The sequence below is a fragment of the Xenopus laevis genome, chromosome 9_10L (assembly GCF_017654675.1).
Source record: "Xenopus laevis strain J_2021 chromosome 9_10L, Xenopus_laevis_v10.1, whole genome shotgun sequence".
Lineage (NCBI taxonomy): Eukaryota > Metazoa > Chordata > Amphibia > Anura > Pipidae > Xenopus > Xenopus laevis.
Genome location: NC_054387.1, coordinates 104,462,405 through 104,489,192, shown reverse-complemented (window position 1 = coordinate 104,489,192; position 26,788 = coordinate 104,462,405). Strand labels below are relative to the sequence as shown.

The following is a 26,788-nucleotide window of genomic DNA, read 5'->3' as shown; positions in this document are numbered from 1 at the left end:
TGAGAGAGGAATAGTATGTATGTATATTTTTATTTGTATAGCGCTCCATGAGGGCAAAGCACTGTACAGCAAAACAATAAATTAGTAGTAACAAATAAGGGTTCACTGCATAAATAAGTAACAATAACTGCATAATTAGAAACACAATTCACATAAATAAAAAAAATATAATTAAAATACAGATTAATTGCTCAGTGTCAAGGAGACTGAGGACCCTACCCTGTTGGGCTTACAGTCTAAATGGGAGAGTAACTTACGGACACAATTCACCATCATATACAGTAAGTGCTAGTTCAGGTTTTACCCAGGTGCTCCCAGAGGTAGTCTTTGAGTTTCATTTTAAAAACATTGAAACAGTGAAGATGAACTTGATTATTTAAGAAACAGAATTTTTAATTGATTGTATTAAGAAAATGTCTTATTTCAGTATGCTGAGGCTTATATTAAATTTACACAATAGTTCCCCTTTTAGGGTGAACCACCCTTTAAAACCATTTCAATTACTCCCAGAATACCACAACAGCTTTATTACATGGAGTTGTTGGTAACAAGTGTCTACATTCCTATTTTGGCCCTTCTCCCTGGTTGCAGTTCCGGGTTCTGGTAAAGTAAATGCACCTGGATATGGTATTTTAGGCATACATATGCACCATGTTATAGCTACGGAGGCTGACCGTTCATCCCTCACTTACCTGCAGACAAGAGTAGCAATGATGACACACCAAGCGGTACAGCAGCAATCCGCATTTGTGTTCTCTTCTGTTTTCCGGTGACGGCAGCAGAACCAGAAGGAGTAGAAGAGCAGGAAGAGAAGGTCAAGAGCCAGGCAGGCGAGTGCGACACAACCCAGAAGCATCAAGGACTAGAAGAGATAAGCAGGTTTTATGAGACCATCATATACAATTTTGTATACTTTTCACATTTGTTTAGCAGGAATCATACAAAGCAGCACAACAAAACACTTATTGTTCCATTAGAAAATCCAGCCTTTATTCAAACTTCACAATATATCGCTGAACAGTAACGGTATAGTTCTTGAGATATCCATGTTTCAAGCAGAAACAATATGGCACCTTCCACCTTCACTACAAGTATCCAGTGATGGGGTGTTCCACACACATAATACCTGCACAGCTGATGTAAAACTTAATTATTCCAACCACCAACTGCTGAGTATATCAAGTGTTAATGGGAATACAAGGAGTGGGATTTAAACAAAGTGGGTGGAATAGATTATCGAGCTAAACTCACCATTTACTTAAGGAAAGCGTGATAGCACCTCCAATACTTTCTGTAGGCAAAACTCCTACGTACCAAAACATTGTAACATGAAAAGATTAACTCATGCCAAAAGCACGGAGTCACACACTGACTACATCTCTGCCCCTGCCTCTAACATCACTGTAATTAAAGTTACACATAAACCAGGAACCAGACACAGTACAAACAGCACAACACAACTAGCAGCTAATTCAAATGCCAAATAATCCCCAGACAAGAAAAATAATTAAGAGTTCATGTTTCTCAAGTTCTTGAACATGGGTTAATAAGCAGGAAAAATGGAGGAGATGTATATGGAGAAGAAGTCAGCTGTGGGTCAGATTGTGCATGAATATGCACAACCAAAAATGCAGCACCCATAATGGGGAGGGGGATCTCCTTAGTATGTGCCAAGTCTGTCTGCTTGTCAACAAGAAACGTGTCCTTCTCTAAGTCACGCCAAAAATCATTCTTCGGCACAAAGATAATGAACTTGAGAGAGGATGAAAAATATGGGGAAAAGTAGAAGAGGTGAAAAGAACGGATAAAATAGAAAGGTGATGAGTAGAGAAAAGTAAAGAGCATAAGAGAATGGGCAAAGAAACATAACCACCCAGAGTAGAAGAAAATAATGTGAGAAAGAGGCAAAAAAGATACAAGAGGAAGGGCAAGTTAAAATGATGTGCTGGATGACCTGAACCCCACTGTGATCCGTGGGTTGATCACTGGTTGGGCAGGTTTAGAGTAAATTTTGGCCAAACATTGTGAGTTCAGGTTGGGTGCAGGTCAAACTGGGGAAGTACACCCCTCCTTTGTTCCCGAAGATTCCCTGACTTGGAACCAGAGGTGCGCACAGAAGTATCGAAAAGATGCGGGTAAGAGTCGGGTGCAGGTATAACAATGGCCACATTTTGTGGATTGAGTTTTTCCTGACCCATATCACTAGATAGTATCGCTATACATTTTAAGATCCACATGTTTGACAAGGCTAACAAATGGGCAGATATCGGTCCAATAAGCGGTCAACTCAGTCTGGACGGGCAAAGTTGGCAGCTTTTATCAGCCCCTTATAAGAAAGGGAGGAAAATGGTTTCTATATAAATGACTTAAGTCAGGGTGTGGAGCCTCCATAAGGGTAAGGGCACACCTGGCAATTCGGGGAGATTTAGTCGCCTGGCGACTAATCGCCTCTTTTTTGGGGCGACTAATTTCCCAGAACGCCTTCCCTCTGTCTTGCGTCAGCTATAATGAAAAGTTTCCTTGTGAGGCAATTTTGGGCGACTTCGGAATACGAAGCGTCACGTGTGCCATGCCGCAAGAGACTTTTCATTATAGCCGGCGCAAGACAGAGGGAAGGTGTTTGGGAGATTAGTCGCCGCAAAGAAGAGGCGATTAGTCGCCAGGCGACTAAATCTCCCCGAATCGCCAGGTGTGCCCTTACCCGAAAAGATTAAAGGGGATGTCCACCTCTGGACAACCGTCCAAATATGAACAGGCCCTGTCTCGAGAAACATTTTCTCAATTAGTTTTAATTTTGTAAAATCAGCTTACGAGTGGAGGATCACATCGCTCACATTTCTCACACTCAAGGTTTCTTGCGTTCCCCATCCGATCAAAAGGGAAATGCAGGTATGAAGTGCTGCTGCTCATGCCACTTAATTTCCATATTTTTGATACAACTGGTATAATTCAGATTAAGCAAAATTAAAAGACATGCATAGGTATGGGATACGTCATCTGGAATCCCTTTATCCAGAAAGCTCTGAATTACAAAAAGGCCATCTCCCATAGATTTTATTTTATCCAAATAATCCAAGTTTTTAAAAATGATTTACTTTTTCTCTGTAATAATAAAACAGTACATTGTATGTTATCCCAAATAAGATATAATTAATCCTTATTGGAAGCAAAACCAGTCTATTGGGTTTATTTAATGGTTACATGATTTTCTAGTAGACCTAAGGTATGAAGATCCAAATTATGGAAAGATCCTTTATCCAGAAAACCCCAGGTCCCAAGCATACTGGATAACAGGTCCCATACCTGTAGTTCTTTTTTGCCTGCATTTCCATTTCCTATATTTTCAGACTAGGGATACGGACCATTGGTGTAATTATCTTAATTATCCATTTTGAAAAATGGAAACCAATTGAGAAATTTTCTGGGCAATGGAGCGGTTTATATTCGGACATTCGCCGAAGGAAACCACCGTCGATGTCTTGGAGGAAAGGCAGAGGGATAAGTGCTTTTAGGACTGCTTCTCTTCCCCAGAGATGACTTTTGAGTACATTACCTAATAACCCAACACCAATGACAGAAAGAGAGCATGGCCAGCTAATTGACTGGAAAAGGTACGCCTTTGCAGTATAATAATTATAATCATTATTATTATTATTACTAAACCATTATGTTTTTATAGTCTAAAAAATTGGGTTATAAATCAAGCCTGGAAATTTTAGCCTTAAAGCAGTGGTGGGAATAGGGAAGTTTGAAAAGATCCTAGAAAGGGTTAGTAAGTGAAATAGCATTCATTCTTCAGGCTGGTAACCCTCACACTTGACAAAGGGGTTTAGCCCGAAACATTGCACCTTCGCAAAATAAACTCAGCAAGGGCTTGTACCTGATTGAATAAACCTTCGGGTGCCAGGGAAATGGAGGTTGCCAAGGCCTCCTTCACTGTGCACCGGGTTGTCGTTTCTTGGAAAGCCAGGGTGTGCAAGCGTGGTCATTTTATACTACCCCTTACCCCCAGGGAGTGTTTAGTATTAACACCATTTCAGTGGAAGACAAGTTTTGATTTGGTTTTGTTTAGGCTGCAAACCTCAATATAGAAGAGTTATGAAGACAAGGATTATGCAAGGGCAGCTTTGCAAATGTGGCATTTTGCTAAGCAAATAAATCCTTGCAGAGAGGTTCCTCTTATCAGTCACATGAATACTAACCTGAGAACAAACTATTCTCACCCTATGTCCACTGTGCATTTTTGTCCTTTGAGTAGAGAGGACGTTATATAGAAAATAGAAAAAGCCAGCAGCTTTCCATGCCGAAGCCTCTTTGCTGAGGGCATTTGTGATGCGTGTGTGCGTGCGTGTTCCCCAGATCACTAAATAACATATAACCCTAAGCCTTCTGCAAAATACTAATGTAAAGACACTTTAGAGGTTATTTATAACGGCAAGATCAGTTGTGCACCCACACTTCCCCCTGCAGTCCGTTGTGCATTATATCGTATACTTTAAAGGTACTTGCATCAAAACACAGTTTTTGCTCTTCTATGCAGTTGCACTTGGCGGCGCTCATTCCTTTCTGTCTTCTGTTCCAAATCAAGAGCTGCTTCTTCTATTGATTCAGGGGGAACCCTGGATAAACCTCCAGACCAGGTGGTAGCTCCAGGGTTCCCGTCATGCCCTGCGACAAGAGGTGTGGTGCAATTGTGTATAAATAATTGGGCACACATACATCACTAGCACGTTGAACACCAGAAATCGCATCAACCGGACTTCGGTGCAATTGCATTTGATTTGTGACAAAGTGCATGCGTGGTTGCTTTAATGGCAATAAACCAGGTGTGATTGTGTCAGATGCAACAACACACTGTGAATGCAACCATGCTGGAATTGTGGTTAAAACGATGCATTGTGGGAAAAAACATGGTAATTGCCCTCAAAACTGCACTTTGCTCTCGGCACTTGCGGAGGTAAATGAGCTCTTTCTTCTAATGCTTACACACAAAATACTCTGAAAATCCACTTTTATTCACCCTGCCCCCCAGAATCAGATTAGAACTTGATAACTTAAGGTCCCCATAGACGCAAAGATCTTTCGTTGGTCAACGATCGATTTCAGTGCAATCCGACCAATCCGTCAAATCGAACGATCGTGCAGCTTACGATTTTTCGTCCGACATCTATCAGGAAAGTGATCGGCCAGGTTAAAAAAAAAATTATCGGTCCCAGTGAAATCTATCTATGTTTGCAGGGCCAAGCAGGCAGCTACCCTCAGTTTTTCTGGCAATATCGCTTGAAATTGTCTTTTTAGTTGATGGACAAATCGTACATTTAAACGATCGTTTCAAAATAATCGCGGGCTTGCGATAATGAAAAGATCTTTTAAAAATCTTTACATCTATGGCCAGCTTAAGCAACAAAGAACAGCCCCCAGTACTCCTCTGCACTCAATGCAACCTAATCACCAAACTGATCCATGCCACCATATTCACCAGGCAGGTTCAAATTTAAAATAAATGATGTCATACAAAGAATTCCTCTTCCCTGCCAACAACATAACATCTACATTGAGGAAGATAGAATGCCAGCAATATATAATCTACACTTCAAAAGTTTATTCAAAAACATGTTCTATAACTTGACAACAGGAACAAAGTTCATACTGTTTGCCATGCAGTTTGGAAGCCCACACAATGGTTTGTTTTAAGTGTCATTAATCCATACTTTGTATCAAGCCAAGGCAACAAGTAGAAAAGTACTCCATTGTCTTTATATCTTTGGAAAAAGTTCTCTAATACAAGTTAGAATATTTGGTTGAGGCCAAATTGTGTGCATGACTTTATTATAAAGTGCCAAGGACTTTATAGATCTACACAAGAGCCATGAATATCTTGTTAATTACATCCTTATAAACTGTGCTTAGTGATGTCATCCGTTATAATCTGTGTTTAGTGATGTCATTTCACATGGCACAGTGAAAATTGTATTATAATAAATAAAGTACCCCCCTGTTGTAAAATATTAGGATGTTAGAAGTCACCTTGGAGTTCCATGACCTGTGTTTATTTATATATAAAAAAAACCTCAGCTTTCTGTTCTTACATCAGTCATGGAACTCTCTTATATTTTATAATAAAGGGTACATTATTCCCGATCACAACAGCCATGAATATCCTGGAAATTATATACACTTTTTATATTACTAAAAATTCTATATACTTACCAACGGTACTTAGTGGTGTAATTTCTATCACATGACCTACTGAAAGTTGTGTATTGTAAAAAATAATGTACCCCCTGTTGTGAGTAAATTAGGATATTATAAATCCCTTTTCAGTTCCATGACCATATAAAAGGATGAGGCCGAAGGTGACTTCAAATATCCTTATATTTTACAACTGGGCGTACATTACTTTCTACATAATGGGCAGAGGAAAAGCAGCTCAGTCCCTCCAGCTGTCAGTACAAAATTAAAAACCCAGGAGGCAGACATGCAGCACAGCTTCTCTATGGAGAATCCTCCTACATAGCCATTACCCACTGAGTTACAGACACAGCAGCTGCCTAGGAGATTGCTATTTTCATCCCAGGAATGCAAATAATTTAAAAATGGCTCGAAATAGATAAAGCTAAATCTGACGGATTTCTGTCCCCTTTAACACAAACTGGAAAACAAGCACTCCGGAGGAAAAGGAGTGATGTAGGACTAAGGACAATATCCGTTTTTTAAAGAATAAATTTAACAGCACTTCTGTTGGAAACAGTGTAGCTTTATTCAAAGTAGAGTACAGGCAAAACCTTCTGGAGAAACCACAAGTTTGGATCACGGACAATAAACTTTAATGAATGAATGAGATTTACCTGTGAGTAGTTTGGATCACGGACAATAAACTTTAATGAATGAATGAGATTTACCTGTGAGTAGCAGTGAATGTTATGCTTGGATAAAGTATGCCTAACAATACCACCAGACCTATTAATTCTCGGGAATTTTACAGGACTAATCAGCTGAATATTATAAAAGAAAATTATATAGAGCACATTTGCACATAATTATAAACTGCTGCACTGTATCTTGTTCCAGTGTAATGATCATGGGACTGTGAGGACTTATACACAGGTCTCCCTCGTATAACATATCCCCCTGGCTTGCACTAATACCATTGTGTAGCTGAGGTTACACATGTTTTATAAGATTTGTTCCAATATACGTTTTTAATAGAAATATAACTGGAGATTCCCAGGCGAGCACATCTGGTTTCTAAATGAACAGGAAAACGAAAGAGATTAGGTAAATATTTATACACCAAGAGTCCTTATATTAACAGGCACTGGTAATAAAACCATAATGAATTATATATTGTTTTACACTTATTTATACGAGTTTCATAGGGTGCCGAGTAATGGAAAGCTAGAGAAAGTGGCTGAATATTTTAAGTCAAGATTAAACAGAAACAAACCCAACGCCAGCATCTGGGGCTCAATGTAAAGCAGGAGGCGGCATTCCAATATCAACAATACAATTGAATAAATCACCAACGCATTGTGTTTGGTAAATCTGATAAATCACTTCAATATAAAGCAGAGCAACTGAAATAAGAAAACATATGAACAGACCAAGATGAGATTTATCCTTTCATAGACGTAGTGGCAAACTGCAAGTGCAGCATTCAGGCAAATTTGAGTTGTTTGTTGCCGATTTCTGGTAACCCACACACACTTCTTGATAACCGCCCAGAACACACTGAGCATGTGCAGAGTCACTGGCACTTTAAAGATTGACTAACAGGATCAAAAATGGGGAGCTCCTGTGCACATGGACCATTACTGTGATACAATTCTGGCCTGGTATATTAAAGTTCATTATATAAAATACAGCATTTCCATTTATATTCTATTTCTAACTCCTTTAAACAAAATGCAGACAGGGAAACTGAAAAAAAGTCTCTCCAAGTTTTAACATGACCTTGTACTTTTATCACAGCACCCACACATACATGTTATATAACAAACCTCTGAATTAGAGAATACTATTAGAGAATACTTTCTAATATGTAGGACCCTGTTTGATATGGACTTATAGGTATGGGACCTGTTATCCAGAATGCTAGGGACCTGGGGTTTTCTGGATAACAGATCTTTCTGTAATTTGGAACTTCAAACTAGAAAATCATGTAAACATTAAATAACCCGATAGGCTGGTTTTGCTTCCAATAAAGATTAATTATATCTTAGTTTGGATATTAAGTACAAAATACTGTTTTATTATTACAGAGAACAGGGAAATCCTTTTTATAAATTTGGATTATTTGGATATAATGGAGTCTGCAGGAGACGGCCTTTCTGTAATTTGGAGCTTTCAGGATAATGGATTCCATACCTTTATTATAAAGCTCTGTGTAACTTGCTAGCTCAATTTAAAATAAATGACAATATTTGCTCATGTTTAATTGCACTTTTACCTGCTCTGCCCATACCCCACCCACAGCTAATGCCATGTCAGTCATCTAATGAGGTTCTTGGGCACCCACTTACTCCAGTAAATTGGGAACAAGCTCATGCCCCAGGAGTAAGTAGGATGCTCAAGGCAAGACATGGTTGGGGAAGTTGTGATAAACTCCTACAATGTGACCAATAAAGTTGCTATGAATTGTAATAGGGTTAGTAAGGCCATGGGCTTTACAAGGCATGGACTTTACCTAAATCTATGAATAGCCCATCCCTTTTTTTATGCTCTGATATGAATGTTGCAGATAGTGCCATTGTTTTTTTTTAGCCATTGTTCCTAGAGATTCAATCCACTGCCTAAAACATGAACGAGATTTCAGTTTGCCAGGGAAAAAAAGATAAAACAAAGAACAGCATTTAAAGAAAATCACTGTAAGTGCACACTAAAATAAAAATTATATTTACTTGAGAACATTATCCCCTTTAACTTTAATTTTCCTTTAAGGGCAGTTGGCTACGATGAACAATACTTGAATGACAATTACCACTTGACCCAGAATTCTGGCACATGCTACAGTCCTGAGCTGTGTGGGCCTCTCTAATTAGGCTGAATACAAACAGCAGACCACGAGTTAATCACCTTACATCATCTGGCCAGTTTACTTTAAACAGATTTCAGCGATGTGATCCAAGTTTAAACTACAGCCGAGGCCAGGAAATGCTCTCCCAGCTTCATAGGGCTGCTGGCGTCTAGGACTTCAGCCTATTCCAGTCTCTGAGCTGGCAGCCCTCCAGCATCTCTTGCTGTCGTGAAAAGTCTTCTGCACTCTACTGCCTCCGTCAGAAAAAGTTATACCTTCCTTAGTGCAGTGCAGATATTATAATACAACGTTTAATATTTCCAAAGGCAATGCTTTCTAAACACAAATTCATTCGAAAGCCAATGCTTATTACAAACCAACACTTGTGGCTCAATTACATATATGCTTGGTACATACAAGTTCTTTAGGTCTATAATGAACGCCCAACTCAAAAACATGGTTATGTCAAAAGATAAGTCTCCCATCCTCATATTATTCATATTGGGGAAAAAAACTACCAAGGGCAATGACACACCGAGTTACTTGACTCCCACCATATGTCGCAGCTACTAAACTCAAGAAAATACCCTGCCATATACAATACGGAGAATAGTCTCTGCTAAAGCACTCAAGTTGCTCAAAAATGCATACTCTTGTGGCAACTTCAGGCTAGACAAAGAGATTCGTTTTCTGAAAAAATCTGCTTTATCGTGGTTAACTAATTTCCTCATCTGCCTTCACCCTAAGAATTTAAGGGCCCTGACATGAACAAAGGCCACTTTGTTCAACAGGTACACATCTACAACTGATAAATTTATTATTAACTGCTCAAACAGTGATAGAACAGAAGAGTTTTTGTGCCTACCTCAACGACATGATGTCCCTTGACCATCCACACGTACCCCTCTCTTCAGCCTTACATAATCGGGTCAGGTTCACCTTGAGGTGGTTTGGTAGCTTTACAATTTAATGATCATAACTTTGTAACAAACAAAAATGAAAATATATACATTGGCACAAATACTAAATTACCAATGAAACAGGGGACCAGAGAATGTGCATTGATTAACTTTCTTTTACATGTTTGTACTTCCATTGTACTTATTTTACTTAGCCTTTGAGTGCTCCCTCAACTCCATTTTTGCATATACCTGCTCTTGTAATGCAAGCCCTAAGCAACATGAGTGCTCAGCAATTACCCCCAACAGTCTGAACATAATGGAAATTAACGAGAGGAACTCTAGTAGCTTTGAAATTAAAGGGATTTTGTCATGATTTTTTATGGCTTACTTTTTATTACTAAATTACACGGTTTACCTTGCAAATAATTCACTCATTTAAAATTTTATTCTTGAACCAACAAAGGTATTTTTTTGGCTGTAATCTTGATGCAGAGGCAGCCATCTCAGTGCATTGTGCATAGGAGCACGCACTTCAGGATGGCACTGCTTTGAAACTATTGTCCCTTTTTATTGTACTTCAATGCGAGCCAAATCATGCAAAACAAATCCTTCAGGAGAAGTGTCAGGGAGGTTCTATCTGGTTAGCTGCCCATTGTTCTGTTGATAAGCTGCTGATGGGCTGGTGTGGGGGGAGGTGATATCCAACTTGCAGTGTAGCAGTAAAGAGTGACTGAAGTTTATCAGAGCACAAGTCGCATGGTTGGTGGCACCTGGGAAACTGACAATATGTCTAGCCCCATGCCAAATTTCAAAATTAAATATTACAAAATCCGTTTGCTCTTTTAAAAAATGAATTCCAGTGCAGAATTCTGATGGAGTAGCACTATTAACCGATGTGTTTTGAAAAAAAAAAAAACCATGCTTTGCTGCGACAGTATCCATTTAAGCAAGTTCCTTGTGGCCCCCAAGACTGGAAAAAGCGAACAATCCCAGATTTATAGGATTAAAGCTTGTTTGATTTTTCCTTATTGATTCTATGAATTGGCATCAGCTGGCTCTTGAAAATTAGACACTATTCAAAAATGCTACATGATGTTTGCATTGAAGAATTCATCTTTTCCGGTATGCCAAAAAAAATAAAAAAAAAGATAAAATCTGGAGCTTTTCAGAAGAAAGAGGAAATGAATGCAGTGATATGTATATTGTTTTCCAGCCAATGTGTGAAACAATAGTTTATACACGTCTTGGATTTCCGCTAGTGCCAACAAAGATAATTTCCTTAGAAGAAAAGTAAGATTAAATATAGATTGCTCTTATGAGCCTGCGCACATCATGCGTTAATTATAAAGACTTGGAATTTGGGGGAAAAAACCTCCCAAAAGAAAAATGCGGGACAAATCCTGCTCAAAAGATAATAGAAAATATCACATCAAATGTCCATTTAACGGACAAGAGCACTATGGAAAAGAAAGAGAAATAAAGGGCACGCAGGAAAGCATTGGTTGTGTGTGGTGCCCTTACGCAATGTAACAATATAAACGGCACATAGAAGGTCATTAGTTGGATGTGTTGTAATAACACAATGGACCACTAAGAGAAATAAATTATAAGGTAAATATTACCAATACAAATGTCCAAAACTCAGACACAAAGCTGTCAATCCCAAACAATGGGTCAAGACAATGAATTACTAATGCATTACTAATGCCTGCATTATGCATAGATAGTAACAACTTCTGTGCGCAACACAGCATATGATAAAGGGGAAATTGCTGCTAAAATAGGGAATATAAAATAGTCAGATCATCACTGACCATATACCATAGGAAGTAAAACTGCACAGATCAACTTATTTGTAGAAAGGGGATGTTCAGCTATTGTAACTTCTTCCTTGCACTGTCTGTGTTAAACATCTTGTGTCAGATATTGGAATGCCACATCCATTCCCCCATGTTATTTCTGGTTTAGACATTACAGCAAAGTTCCTCTCGTTTGCAGTCTGTGGACCAATAGAAATGCTGGAACTAAACAAAATGAAGTCATAAAGCTGTGGATGTGGTGCCATCTGAAGATGAGAGTAATGCTCGCCATACACAAAGAGATCTGCTTGTCTGTCGACATCGCCAAACGAGCGGATCTTTCCCCGATATGCCCACCAATGGCAGGGCTATTTTGGGGTAATCAGTACATTTGCCCCTAGGGCCGACGATCAGATTACAACAAGGAGCAATGAGCTCCGATGGGTCGGTCGCCAGAAAAAATAAACCTTCCTGATTGATATCGTTGCCAGATATCGATCGGAAAGACTCGTCGGAAGCCCCCATACATGGGCAGATAAGCTGCTGAATTGGTCGGAAGGACCGATATTGGCATCTTTATCTGCCTGTGTATGGCCACCTAAGACAGTAAGGGATGTGAAGAAGGCCACTTTTCTGTTTCCCACCCAAAACACACATATTCTAGGTCTGGGATCCCCAACCTTTTGAACCCATGAACAACATTCAGAAGTAAAAGTAGATGGGGAGCAACACTAGCGTGAATCATGTTCCTAAGGTGCCAAATAAGTGCTGTGATTGGCCATTTAGTAGCCCTTATGGGGATTATCAACCTACATTGAGGCTCTTTTTGGCAGTGCACCTGGTTTTTATACAACCAAAACTTGCCTCAAAGCCTGGAATTCAAAATTAAGCACCTGCTTTGAGGCCGCTGGAAGCAACATCTAAGGGGTTGGAGAGCAACATACTGGTTGGGGATCACTGTTCTAGGAAGTCATCCTCTGCAGGACTCTAGCCAGTGTGTGGGCCCAAAACATTTGTCTTACTGAACAATCTGACCCATTTTATTTTAGATTTTGACTAAAAATTCAATCAATTTAGGAATGAAAAGGATGGGGATGTGGTCTGCAGCTGCTGTGATATAATTTTTGGTCCAAGGGTCAATCAGATAATCCAAATCATTAAGCAAGTCTGCCCAAGTACACCCAGCTTCTAAAACCAAAATTAACATTGTGGCTGCACGTATCCTTTAAGAAATAGGTTTCTTGAAGAGCATAAGAATGAGTGCAGCAGTCCTATGAAATAGAAAGTGAGCAATACTTAAGCTGCTCTTTAAAATCATTTTTACAATATTTCCTAAATTTCAGGTTCAAGATTTTTGTATAATTAAGCATTCTGCATTAAATAAATGAATTCTTTTTTTTTTTTTTAACAAAAAAGCTTTATTCAAGTAGAGTACATTAACATGGTCATTAAGCAGGTTTATACAGCGTTCCTTAAATCACAGCCACCGTTGCAAACAGTGGTATCGGCTGACATCAAACATATCACAGTGTCCCATATTACACCATGCATGTACTGATATTCATATCGTGTAATCGCTTTACTACCATTTTAATAAAGAACTTCTACTAACCTAACCTAACTTATGCATTACTTCTTTGTACGTGTATCAAAGTCAACTCAGAAAACATAGGACAGTGAAGGAGGGAGGTTGCCTGTCCTACCACATTACTAGGAAATTTTTAGGGGCAATGTCTCAGCGGTCAATTATGGTCAACGTGGATGTCCAGCCATGGGGACCATATTTTTTCAAATTTGGCCGGGCAGCCTCTTCTCGTATAGAGAAGTTTATATAGCGGTATTGCATGTATGATCTGGGATTCCCAAAATCCAACAGTTGGGGCTATTTGTGCTTTCCATTTCAGGGTTATGGACTTTCGAGCATAGGCAAACATTATGGAGAGTAACGATTTCTCAGCTATAGTTGGTGCTAGATCTGCTACCTGATTCAGTAACATACCTAGGGGTTCCACCCTGATAGGAATTTCCATCATATCAGAAATGTATTGCGCTATAGCCCCCCAGAACCTTTGTATCCTGTTGCATGACCAAACCATGTGTATGAAATTCGCTGGGGAATGATGACACCGTGGACATTCATCAACCGTGGCCGGGGACATTTTAGCCAATACACTTGGAGTGAGATATGCTCTATGCAGAAATTTGAACTGTATCATTTTGTCTCTGGATGCCACAATATGGTCAAAGACCGAATCAAGGGTCTCCTTCCATGCCTCAGCATCCAATTCGGGTATGTCACGTTGCCATTTCTCCAGTAATTTACCCAATGGGGAGGTCCCTGCAGTCATGAGAATGGCATAAAAAACTGACAGATTTTTAGTATGCGCATCAGCCAATGCCCTCACTTCTATTTGGGAGGGGGTAGTTATCACCGGCCCCCCATTAAATTGGGAATGCGTGGCATGCCGGAGTTGAATATACCTAAAGAACATTTTGTTGGGCAGGTCGTATTTATTTTTAAGGGTGGGGAAGTCCAGTAGTTTACCATCAACCATAATGTCCTGAACATACTTAATATTGTGCATAGCCCAGGCTTGAGGATCTGGTACAGTGTGCATGTGGGGCAATTTGGGGTTGCACCAGAGGGGGGTGAGTCCTGAGCAATGCGCTGCCAGTTTAGGAAAGAGACCATTAGCTGTTTTCCATGCCCATACAATTTCTCTCATGGATATCGTTGCCTTTGCCGTATAGTTACAACCTCTGTAAAGGAGGTTCTTAAGTTCCTCATATGACCCTATGGTTTGGGCTTCTAAGCGTATGGCGGGGTTGTCTAGCGATGGGGTTATCCACCACTTTGCTACGGCCAGTTTCGCTGCCAAGTAATACAGAAAGAGGTTCGGAGCAGCCAGTCCCCCAGCGTGGGTTGGGAGTTGGAGCTTGACTATGGCTATTTTTGGGGTAGATGGATGCCAATACAGTTGTATAAGGAACTTTCGAACTTTCTGGAAGAAACTATTCGGGATCCTTACAGGGGATTGCCGAAACATGTATGTAAATTTGGGGAGCATGATCATTTTGAAGAGGTTTATACGCCCTATCAGTGACAGTGGTAGACGGGTCCATAGTTTAATTTTCCGCTCCAGTCCCTGAAGTAAGGGCGCTAAATTTAAATCTAGAAATTTACCTGGGTCCTTATGTATGGTGACACCCAAATATTTAAATTTGTCTGTCCAAGTCAAGCCTTGAGGCAGTACCGGTAGAGGAGTTGATAGAGGATCTATGGGGAAAAGTGCCGATTTACCCCAGTTGATCTTCAGGCCAGAGTATGTGGTGTGTACATCAATGATATCCAGTGCTGTCCCCAGGTCCTGATCAGTGTTAGCCAGATAAAGTAACGTATCATCCGCAAACATGGATATTTTTTCAGTTACCCCTCCTATTTTTAGCCCTTCTATCCTAGGGGATTGTCTTATCATGCAGGCTAGGGGTTCCATGGCTACAGCAAAAAGCAAAGGGGAGAGAGGGCAACCCTGGCGAGTCCCCCTGTGGAGCCTGAATGATTGAGAGGAATTATGGTTAGTGCGGATGGATGCTTCCGGAGCCCTATACAGCATTTTTACCCATTTCATGAAATTATCAGGGAAGCCCATACACTTCATCACTGCCCACAAGTAGGGCCACTCCACTGAGTCAAACGCTTTTTCATTATCTAGGGCTGCAATAACTCTAGAATTGGAGTTGTCATGAGTTACCATGAGGTTTGTATATAGCCTTCTTAAATTTATGTCTGTGGTCCTCTGTGGAATAAACCCCGATTGGTCAATATCAATTATTTGAGTGATAACTGTGTTGAGGCGCCGGGCCAGAACCTTCGCCAGTATTTTGGCGTCGCAATTCATTAAAGATATCGGTCTATAGGAGGCACATTCCTTAGGGTCCTTATTCGGCTTTGGGAGAACTATAATCAAGGCCTTGTTCATCGATTCTGGGAGTGGTGTGCCCTCTCTGACATTATTAAACAGCTTAACCAGACTGGGGGTCAACTCTTTTGTATAAGACCGGTACCATTCTATGGGGATCCCATCAACCCCTGGAGTTTTGCCTCTCGGAAATGATCCAATGGCTTCACTAATCTCTTGGGCTGTTATAGGAGTGTCTAACAGTAGCCTTCCTGGCATGTCCAATGTGGACATGTCAACTTTCCCATGTACCTTAATATATCCTCATAGTTACAGACCAATTTAGAGTCATAAAGAGCTGAATAATATTCCTTGAAAGTGTCATTAATTTCCCTGGGGTCCATGGTAGTGACCCCTGTCTTTTGGTTTATTACAGGTATCGCTGTTTGCTGGGAGGGGTCCCTGCTAAGATAGGCCAGTAATTTGCCACATTTGTCACCTAATTCTAGAATATTGGTTTTGTGATAGAGGATGTTTTTCTTAACCGCTTCCGTTTGGGCAAGAAGGAGTGCTGTCTGTGCATTTTGCCATAATGCCATGGTGGCTGCGTTGGGATTGGCTATATATTGGGCTTCTTTAGATTCTGTTTCCTCCTGTTTCTCTTCTAGGTGAGCCATGGCCTGCCTCTTAACTTGACTAATCAGCATAGAGTATTCCCCCCTAATATACGCTTTAAGAGCATCCCAAACCATTGTAGCGTCTGCTGTACCCTCATTATGGGATAGAAAGTCAGTGATAGAGGAGGCTATAGGTGCTACCAGTTCTGGATGGTTTATCCAGTGTTGGCTCAGCCGCCAGATATTGTCTCGGGGCTCGGGGCAAACCTGTATAGTTAGGCTGATAGGAGAATGGTCGGAGATTCCTCTAGTTAATATTTGTATTCCCATAGTGGCACGAGCAACCTCTGGCGAGCCCAGCGCCAGGTCAATGCGAGAAAGAGTGTTATGAGTAGGACTAAAACAAGTAAACTGCTTCACTCCTTCATTGCGGGCTCTCCACAGATCTGTCAAGTGGAACGTGTCTACCCATTTCAGCAGTGCCTGGTCGGACCTAGTGGGTACCGGCAACCTATCTAGATCTCTATTAAGTACATTGTTAAAGTCACCCATAATTATTATAGGAGCCAAGGGGAGTGAAGAGATTTTGCTCATGACCGTATACAGTATAGTATCAGCAAATGGAGGCGGGATATACAGATTGGCGATCGTCAGGTGCCTACCCATTATAGAGAGATGCAGTATTAGAAATCGTCCCCCAGGGTCAGATATTACAGTGTGCAGGGTGTACGTACATGTTTTGGCAATAAGGATGGATACCCCTCTGGAGTAGCTGGAGTACGGCGCATGATAAGCTACCGCAACCCACGGTTTTTTAAGCGTTGTTAGTTTACTCCCATCTAGATGCGTCTCCTGAAGCAATATTATCTGTGGGTTCTGTTTCCTCAGGAATTTGTTGACCAGTCCCCTTTTGATTTGGTCACCCAGGCCCCTAACATTCCAAGAGATCAACTTAATGCTATACATTGAAAAACATACAAATAATGACCTGCAGTATATCTATCCATTACCCTCCTAACCTTCAGTTTCGTGATAGTGTCCCGATATAGTATCTGGCATGTTGATCCATTCTGAGTGCAAAGTCTTTCTTGATACTTAAGACATGAGCCAATAAAGTAATGCTTAACTTTCCCTGCCCCCACCCTATCCACCATCAACCCCAACTTACAGTGGATCTGACTCCCAAAAAGTGTTCGAATAAGCAAAAGTGACAAGACCAGAGTCTCAATAAGAAAAGACATGTTCTCCAATGTCGGTTTTGGGTTGCAGACCCACACCGGTCCCTTCTCAGGATATATGTATGTGCATCCTAAGGTATTCCTTTGTAAGTACATCAAAACATAGTGTGGCTATGGTGCAGAGCATTGCCATACTTATCTGCGGGGAGATCTCCCAGGCCTGGTTTCCAGCCATGCGTCCACGTCTCTGGCAGTAGTGAAGAAGTGGGTTTGGCCGTTGTCAACCACCCGCAGTTTCGCTGGATATAGCATGGCATATGGGAGCTGTAGTTGTATTAGCCGCTTCTTAACATCCGTGAATTTCATACGTTGTTTGCGGATTTCAATCGAGTAATCCGGGTATATGGATATCCTGGAGTTTTCATGCATGATATCCCCTTTGACCCGTGCTTCCCGTAGTATTTTGTCTCTGTCTCTGTAGTTGAGCAATCGTGCTATCATGGGTCGTGGCTGGGCACCTGGAGGAGGGGGTCGACCTGGCACCCTATGGGCGCGTTCAATTGCAAAGGTAGGTGAGGTTATCAGTGGAAAAACGGTCTGAAGCCACTGCTCTAGAAAAACCTCAGGCCGCCCCCCCTCCACTCTTTCTGGTAGGCCGAGCAATCTGATATTGTTGCGTCTTAGTCTGTTCTCCAGATCATCCGCTTTAGCCTCTGTGTTAGCCAGTCTTTGTTCCATGGACTGCATCTGCACCTGAATAGGGTTAACTGTGTCCTCGAGTTCCCCAACCCTTCTCTCAACTTCATGAGTGCGTTCCCTGATGTTTTGTATGTCATGCCGGAGAATAGTAAAATCTGATCGTAGTTCATCAATTTTACCAATAGTGGTGGCATGGTTGCTGTTTAATACAGACATGATCTCTGCCAACGCAGCACTTTCAAACAGGGAGGAGGCCTGGTTGGTTACCATGTTCTCAGCCTCTGATGGAGCAGGTGGCTGTTGGCTTGCACCCTCCCCCAGCTCCACTGAAATCTGGGGCTCCTGCATGGCGACACTGGATATGTCTAGGGTGGGGGCAACAGAGCTGCCACTGCTGCCTCTATCCTTGGGCTCTCTGGCAAAGCGCTCTAGTTTTTGCGCAGTATGTGCGCTTATATCATGCCCACGCGGCTCACCTTGCTTCCCATGCGCCGTGCCTGTCACAGAGCTGCGGCCGCCATCTTGGATTTCCCTCTCTCCTCGTGTACGCTTCTGTTTAGGCGTTTGCGTGCGCTTCTGTCCCATTTCTTCCGCAGCTGGCACTGCTGGGGAGTCGGCGGTGCAAAGGGGATGATGTGCTGGTTCGGTTCGGCCCTTAGGATGCACAATATATGGGCTGGTTGGCAGGTGTCGGGACGGAGCGCAGGTTAGTGCGTCTTTCCTCCTCTACATGCGGCCACGCCCCCATCAAATAAATGAATTCTAACATGAATTCATTTTTAAAAAAAAAAAAAAAAGTTCCAGAAATGTGTGATGTGTTACAGTTCTCAGACTAATGAGGTTAATGGATGAGGTTTCCAAACGGCTATGGAGAAGCCAGCCAAGAACCGGCACACACTGACAATACACGATGCCTGTGAATCAGGAAAGAGTGGCTTTCCCACTTTACTACAGAAAGAAAATAAATACTCTTGCTCTGAGTGAATGTGATAACAGACCTTAGATTGTAAGCTCCACTGGGCAGGGACTGATGTGAATAATGCACAGTGCAAATGATATATATATATATATATATATATATATATAATCTTATAATAAATACATTTTTGAATAAGCAAGTCTAACTCTTTTGCTAACACATGTATAAGCAATACCCACAGCTAGGAAGATTAAATATTCGATGGTTAACTTGCATATTCTGATCTAGAATTCCTAACATTATTAGCCAGCAAATTTACATACCTTTGCAAAAACATGACATCTGTTCTTGATTTGGATTAAAGGGGCCTTTAAAGGGGTTGTCCACCTTTAAAATAACTTCTAGTATAATTTGCTACTGGTTTTCATTTTTTATTATTTGTGGTTTTTGAGTTGTTTAGCTTTTTATTCAGCAGTTCTCCAGTCTGCTATTTCTGTAATCAGGTTGCTAGGGTCCAAATTACCTAGCAACCATGCGCTGATATGTATAAGAGACTATGGAATATGAATAGGAGAGGGACTGAATAGAAATATGAATAATTGAAAGTAGAAACAACAATACATTAGTAGCATTTGTTTCTTTAGATGGGGATCAGTGACCCCCATTTGTGAAAACTGGAAAGAGTCAGAAGAAAAAGTAAAAAATTCAAAAACTATGAAAAATAAATAATGAGGACAAATTAAAAGTTGCTTAGAATTAGCCATTTGATAACATATGAAAAGTTAACTAAAATATGAAGCACCCTTTTAACTGCACTCCAAGCTTATTGCAGTTTATGTATTAAGCGCCAGGGATTATCTACAGAACTGTATGAACGAGGGAGATGGGAATTCTGTTATCAGGAATTAAAAGTGATAAATTAAATGTCTGTGGGAAGATCACTGAATGGCATGTTATTTTGCAGATGTTTTGGCTGGAGAATTCCACCCACCAGTGTATTCTGAGATGAATCCACAGCACTTGGTAGGAAAATTCATTCTAAACCTCTTATCAGCTCATAAATTGTATTACAGTAGTTTAACTGGATTCTGAGCGGCTAAAAGGAAAGTTGCGTTATGTGCCCACTCTCTCCCTCCCCATCTGGCCAGCTTTTATTTCTTATGTAAAATGCATAGTGGAATCAAAATGAAATGGCTATTGTAGTTTATCGTTTGAGCTTACATGAGAAAATATTGCCTGGCAGTCATGTGACTAATTCCTTTCTAATACATTTCCAAGTTTCTTGATGGGGGCTCTGTATACAGATTCCCTGTATATTAGAATAGCCTATACAGAATACCCTAGGTTAGGTTAACGTCACAGTAGTAAACTTGCTCCTGGTCTTGCACCAATGAGGAGTATATCCCATACACGAGCAGATATAAGCTGCAAACAGATACTGTAAGTCGGCGGCTTATTGGGTAGTGTATGGGGCTCTCAGACGTGCTTTCCCAATCGATATCTGGCCAAAAGTCAGCCAGATATTGATCAGGAAGGTTTAAAAATCCAGTCGGACCGAGGACTGTATTGGTTTGTTGATGTGGTCCTCAACCCGACCGCCCTTATTTTCCTCATCGTGATCCGATGGTTGGGCCCTAAGGCCCATGATCGGATCAGCCCAATATAGCCCACCTCAAGGTGGGCATATGAGGGAGAGAGCTATATGTACGGCAGGCTTTAGTTGTACCAAGAATTGTGCATCAACGCAGCATTCTGTCTTTGCTGCTCAGCCCTGCTCCTGTCTCCCCTTCAAATGCCATAACAGAAAAAATTTTATAGAACACCATAGGACTGCATGCTGTATTTGCAGAAGTGCATAGTCCCGCCGTATGCAAATTATGCAATGCTAGCGCATCTTCGCTTTGATTGCCGAAGTAACGCTTGTGAAAATTCACCAGCGTTCAGTGCCCTCGATGCAACTTCGTACTTTAGTGAATTAGCGTTGTCCTAGCGAATTAACGCCTGGAGAAGTGTTGCGATGGCTGCGAAGCCGTCACTGGCAAATTTTCGCCGGTTAGGGAATTTGCCCCCATTTTGGAAAGCAGAGGGACTCCAGAATGACTTTAACATGGAACAAGACGAGGGAGGGATTGAATGACTGCCAGCCTATCAGATATGATCATTTTTTAATCTATTTTTTATACTGATGTAGTTAAACGGGTTGTTCACCTTCCAAATACTTTTTACAGTTCAGTTGTTTTCAGATTGTTCACCAGAAATAAAGGGTTTTTGTTTCCATTTGCTTTCCATTTTGTGTTTCCAAAATTGAAGTTTAAGGTTTAATGTTCCTGTCTCTGCTGTTTCAGTCTGGCAGCTCAGTGAACCAGGTGCAGATTCTAAATGGTTACAGTTTGTTACATTAGTTGATACATGTCTCAAGCAGCAGCATCTGTAGAATATTCATAACTATTGTATCAATTCTAACCTCTGCCTTTAATGAAACTCAGGGATTCTGCTCAGCAGGGACAAAGATAAGAAATATATCAACTACATGTATCAATTTAGACCAGTTTACAAGAGTTGGTGACCCCCTCCCAGAGCTGCTTTAGAAAGACATAAGAAGGTGAAAAAAAATATTAGAAAAATGGTCACAAATAAAAAATAAAAAGAAATTCTGGTGAAGTATCGGAAACCAACTGAAATGAAAAAAAAGTGTTGGAAGGTGAACAATCCCTTTAAACGCAGAGAAAAATAAACATTTTAGATAGTAAAACAAGTAGAAGTCAGACAATTCCCTAAATACCTTGCCAGATTCTGTGATTCTCTTTTCTTTGGCACTGAGTAAATTGGAGTTTTTGCTGGAGAATAGATGATGCCAATAGAATGTTCCAATGGTACAAGCCACCACAGAAAGATATATTACATTGACAAATAACCAGTGAGAATTATTACATTTATATAGACATGATATTTAGAACAACATTCTCTTTCATTATGCAAAATAGTTTTTTTTATTGTGGTGGAATCCTCCTGAAGGATACTCTCTTCACATTTGTTCAGACGCTCCATGTGTACATCTGCTAAAACAATCTCCTATGTTTGCTCCTAGTTTATAAAGTGGTAACATGAAAGGGTTTTTATCATGGGTATTCCCTTAATCAGACAGTACAGACCTCATCAGGAGATACCCACTGTAAAAACCATTTATGTTACCACTTTATAGCCTTGGAGCAAACAGAGATTATGGACTTATCTATGATGACATGCCCTCTAAGGTGGTCATACACAGCCTGTTGGATCACAGACCTGTTCTTTGATGTGGTCCCGCAATCCAACCGCCCGTATTCCATTCATTATGATCGGATTGTTGGGTCGGGAGAGATGGGCACCTTTAGGGTCAGGCCACACAAGCAGATTCGGGGAGATTTGTCGCCCCAGCGACAAATCACCTATTCTTCGAGGCGACAATCTCCCAAAACTGCTTTCCCCTACCCTCCGCCGGCTAAAATGAAAATCGCCTGCGGCAATTCGCACATGGCACTTTATTTTCTGAAGTCACCCGAAGCTTCCTCGCGAGGCAACATCATGCACTGACCAATATCAACGGCCCATAGATATCATGGTGGTCTTGGCACAATGGAACCGAATAACTGTATTCTCTTTAATCCCTTTAACAATACATTCTGATCAAGAAGTATAAGAACCTTAAGGGAAGACTGGGTTATTTTGGATGCAAGGCAAATACATGTAATTACACTTTTCACAACAGAACAGAAACAGGTGCAGGTGGTCTGGGCTGAAAATTTGTGGTTTTAGTCATCAAAATGAAGCACCATTGAGAAACATTTCCAAAAGCAGACTCTCTTAGTCAAGGATTAAATGGTGATTGAATACATTCACAGGTGAATACTGATCAGTCATATTCATTACGAAGTCTTTGACTAGGGAACCATAAAATGAACTTGATTATCTAATCAATATGTCCATTGTGCATAGATACAAAGTAATCTGTTTGCACTAAGTACAGCCTTCCAACACATTTTATCTGAATCATTAAATACTATCTGGAAAAAAAAATACATTTATTGATATACTGACCTGTTCGATAGTGTAATTATGTACAAAGTAACTTGAATTGAGGGCTAGAAAATATATTTTCTCATAGTTCATGCAAAGAGTACCGACTGTTGCCGTTATCACTTGTGTGCATGGACTCACTACGTTAGTGATAGCATTAAAATAACGATGTAGCAGATTTTCTACATCGGTCTTGCATGGGGCACTCCAAAACGCCAATCCAACTAATATCAGGCTGACAATTGGGCAGATATTGATAGAACAGGTTTGGAAATGTCGTCTGGGTGATGACCACATCTGCTCGTTGATGCGGTGCTCATCCCGCTGGCCTGAATTCCCTACGTTGTGATCCAGTCAGACCAATATTGGCCATCTCAAGGTGGGCAAATGGGAGGAAAAGATCTGCTAGTTTGGCAACCACGTCCAACAAGCAGATCATTTAATGTACGGCCACCTTTAGGCAAGCATCAGATTGGATACTTTCCCATTGGACGTGCAATGCTTCATATACTCATATAAAATGTCTGTTTGCTTTAAGCTGGCCATAGACACAAAGATCGATTCGTACAATTTTTGGACCGTGTGTGGAGAGTCCCGACATTTTTTGTCCGGCGGAGATCGGTCGTTTGGTCGATCAGACAGGTTAAAAGATTTGTCGGCTGCGGGTAATATCTCTGCATGTATTGCCGATCGTACGATTTTCAGAGGGAGATAGTCAATAGCTTTGGTCGGACATAACTTTCGTACGATTGCTGTCAGGGACAGAACATCGGCTTTGTTCTTTTGTACTTTATTTGATCGGAATGGTTAGTGGCAGGTCAGTAGATGGGGAAGTTTGCGTATATGGCCAGCTTTAAAGTCATGTATGGTTTTGAGGACTAACGAATGTGTGTTATGTTGTGCTGTCACCATCTCATCTGTTTTAGATAGAAAGTTTTACATTTATCTCTATGGGAAGTGACAGGAGGGTGGACTTATTTTTGACTGCCACTTAAGAAGCCACAATAATCTTTTAGATTGTAAACTGATTTGAGCTGGGCCCTTCTTACCTCTTATACTGGTTATTTTTTATTTTTTGTATGTATCTGTATGTTTTACAGAGCTTGCAGCTGTACAGACATTGGGTCTTTATAAATATGTGTTAATAACCATCTCTTGGCTATGTCCTGCCTTTGTTTGCAGTTAGGTCTCAAAATGTTAGAGAAGGCACTCACTGGTGGAGCACTGCAGATGGAGTTTCCTAACAAAATTAAAGGATGGTCTGTCAAAACCTACCCGCAACCTGGTATATTTAGTATTTCAAACACCTGAATATTATTTGTCATATATTTGATACAAGAGTCACTAATTACAAAAGGAGAAAACAAACATAGGCTGGGGCCAGGGAGGAGATTAAACACCTGAGTCACTGGTCAAATGAAAGAGAAACAAACATGAGCTATGAATGGCAACTGACCATATAAGGTAAAAGAAAGTGGACATTAATAAGCAGTAAAAATCTGCTCTACATGATCCTAATTCAATATTCACTCTTTTAAATGGCATTAAAAAAGAAAGGATAAAACTAAAGAGTGTAGCCATGAGCCTGAAGTAATTGTTCACCTCCTTTGTAGCTTTGCATGGACAAAAAAAATGGCAGTCAACCTTCAAGACCAATTACAGGCAGTGGCTTAAATCACGGTAACTGCTGAAGCATCAGACAAATCAGTTAATGCTGTATTGATCTTGCTGAAATATGTTAAGTTCTGACCCATTAAAAAAAAAATTAAATGTGAGTTAGGAAATGGAGCAAGGCAACAATATGATAAATTGGCACGGAAAACGCAATGAGAACAAGTAGACATTAAAATGCTCCATAGACAAACGTGGCCACAAAAAGAAAGGCCTCTTCTACATCATCACTTGTGTATTCATATTAAAAGAAAATATATCAAAACATTTTAACATTGCAATGGTGGATCACACATGCCTTATTATGCAAATCACTGGAACCTGAGCATGATCGATTCATTTCCACTTCATGGACCAATATGTCAGGTTAGAGATAAGACTTGCCCATGGGTGAATTGTGTGCAAATTATTTCAGATGGAACACCTTGAATGTAAGCAGCTGTTGGACACGACATACGCCTTCCCTGCATTTATTTTAAATATTAATTGGCAAATATGCATGTGGTCAAAGACCCCTCAAGTCATTTTTCCATCACACTCACCCCACACCAATTTCTGATCTCCAATGTCTTCCATAAGAGAATCACACAAGAAAAGGACAAACATCAAGCCAGTCCACTGGTACAAAACAGAAGGAGCACTGCCAATACAGCTGCACCATAGTCCTTCTTAATAATATTCTTCAAAAGCACATAGGTACCTTCTCTTCATCCAGCACTGCAAGTGCAGAAACTCAAAGCCTAAAACTATATCCTGCACTCAGGGATAAGCTGTAAGATTTAGCAAAGGTCAAGTTGTGTTTTCCCGAAATATTAAGAGTTTTTTGAGGGTGGTTTCATTAAAAACTCGAAACATTTTCATGTTAAAGAAAACAAAATGTTTTCAAGATTTATTAGCTTGAATACAAAAATATTCCAGCTAAAACCTGTCAAGGTAATGCAGAAGTCAATGGCAGAGGTCCATTGAACCATTTGAAGGTCTGTAGCCTTGATACGTCTAGCACCACTTAATGATTTTCATGAAAATATTCCTTTAGGGAATAAAAGTTAGGTGCACGCAATAGGCAGCCCCATTCTAATCTCTACCTCTTCTTCTGCAACGTCAGCATGCTCTGGATGTGTTTCTTTCTTGAAATAATAGTCCTCGTTCATAGGAAAAGATCTGTGAAGAAGTTCATGAAGTCCAACCACTGCACCAAATATTTTTCAAAACTAGATACATTTTTGTTAAAGACATCCGTTATGTCCATATTATTAGAACACTTATAGAAATTTGGATGTCCTAAGTCTCATAACCATTATAATCATTACTTATGCAAAGTTAGGTGGTTGCCAAATAGTGATATTGGGTAGCTACTCCTCATATGTAGAAGCACTACAATATTTTTGGGCTACACACTGCTCAGTAATACAGGGTATAATGCTAATTATTATCGGGAAATATGTGGGGGGGGGGGGGTTTTAGGTAAATTGCACCCCTAAAGCCCAAAGCCAAATGTCCACTGAATAAAGTAAAACAGGTACATCAGTGGACAGTTATTTTTAATATTAATTGGCAAATGTGCATGTTGCCAAATTTCCCTCAAGTAATTTTTCCATCACACTCAACCCACACAAATATCTATACAAATATCTTATCTCCAGTGGCTTCCATAAGAAAATCACACAAGAGAAAAACAAACCTCAAATGTTCACTGAATAAAATAATAGAGAGGTACATCGGTGGACAGATAAGGTTATCCCTATTTGATTAAGTGGAAACGGATATACTGTGCCAAATCAATAGCTCCGCCAACCATCTGTTGTGAAATGGTCGGAAGGGGTAGGTCATAATTTACTTTTATGGAGACATCAATAAAGACAGAACATAAAAAACATAATTAGTACTAATCCAAGTTACACAAATATATCCTGATACGCAGCAAGGACATTTTGTGACAAGAGTGGTAAGATCAGTTTCAGATTTATTCCCGAAAAAAAGACCCAGGGCTTCTGCAAATTCAATCATATTTACAGAATCATCTGCAAATTGA

General features: G+C 40.4%; 1 protein-coding gene across 1 annotated transcript in view; it reads right to left on the bottom strand.

Annotated features, from left to right (window-relative positions):
* The window catches only part of ttyh3.L (tweety family member 3 L homeolog), an 88,839-nt gene that overhangs the window by 45,709 nt on the left and 16,342 nt on the right, over positions 1-26,788 (bottom strand). Inside the window, 1 exon segment of the mRNA NM_001091310.1 lies at positions 693-862. Within this exon segment, the coding sequence (NP_001084779.1) occupies positions 693-862 (170 nt within the window).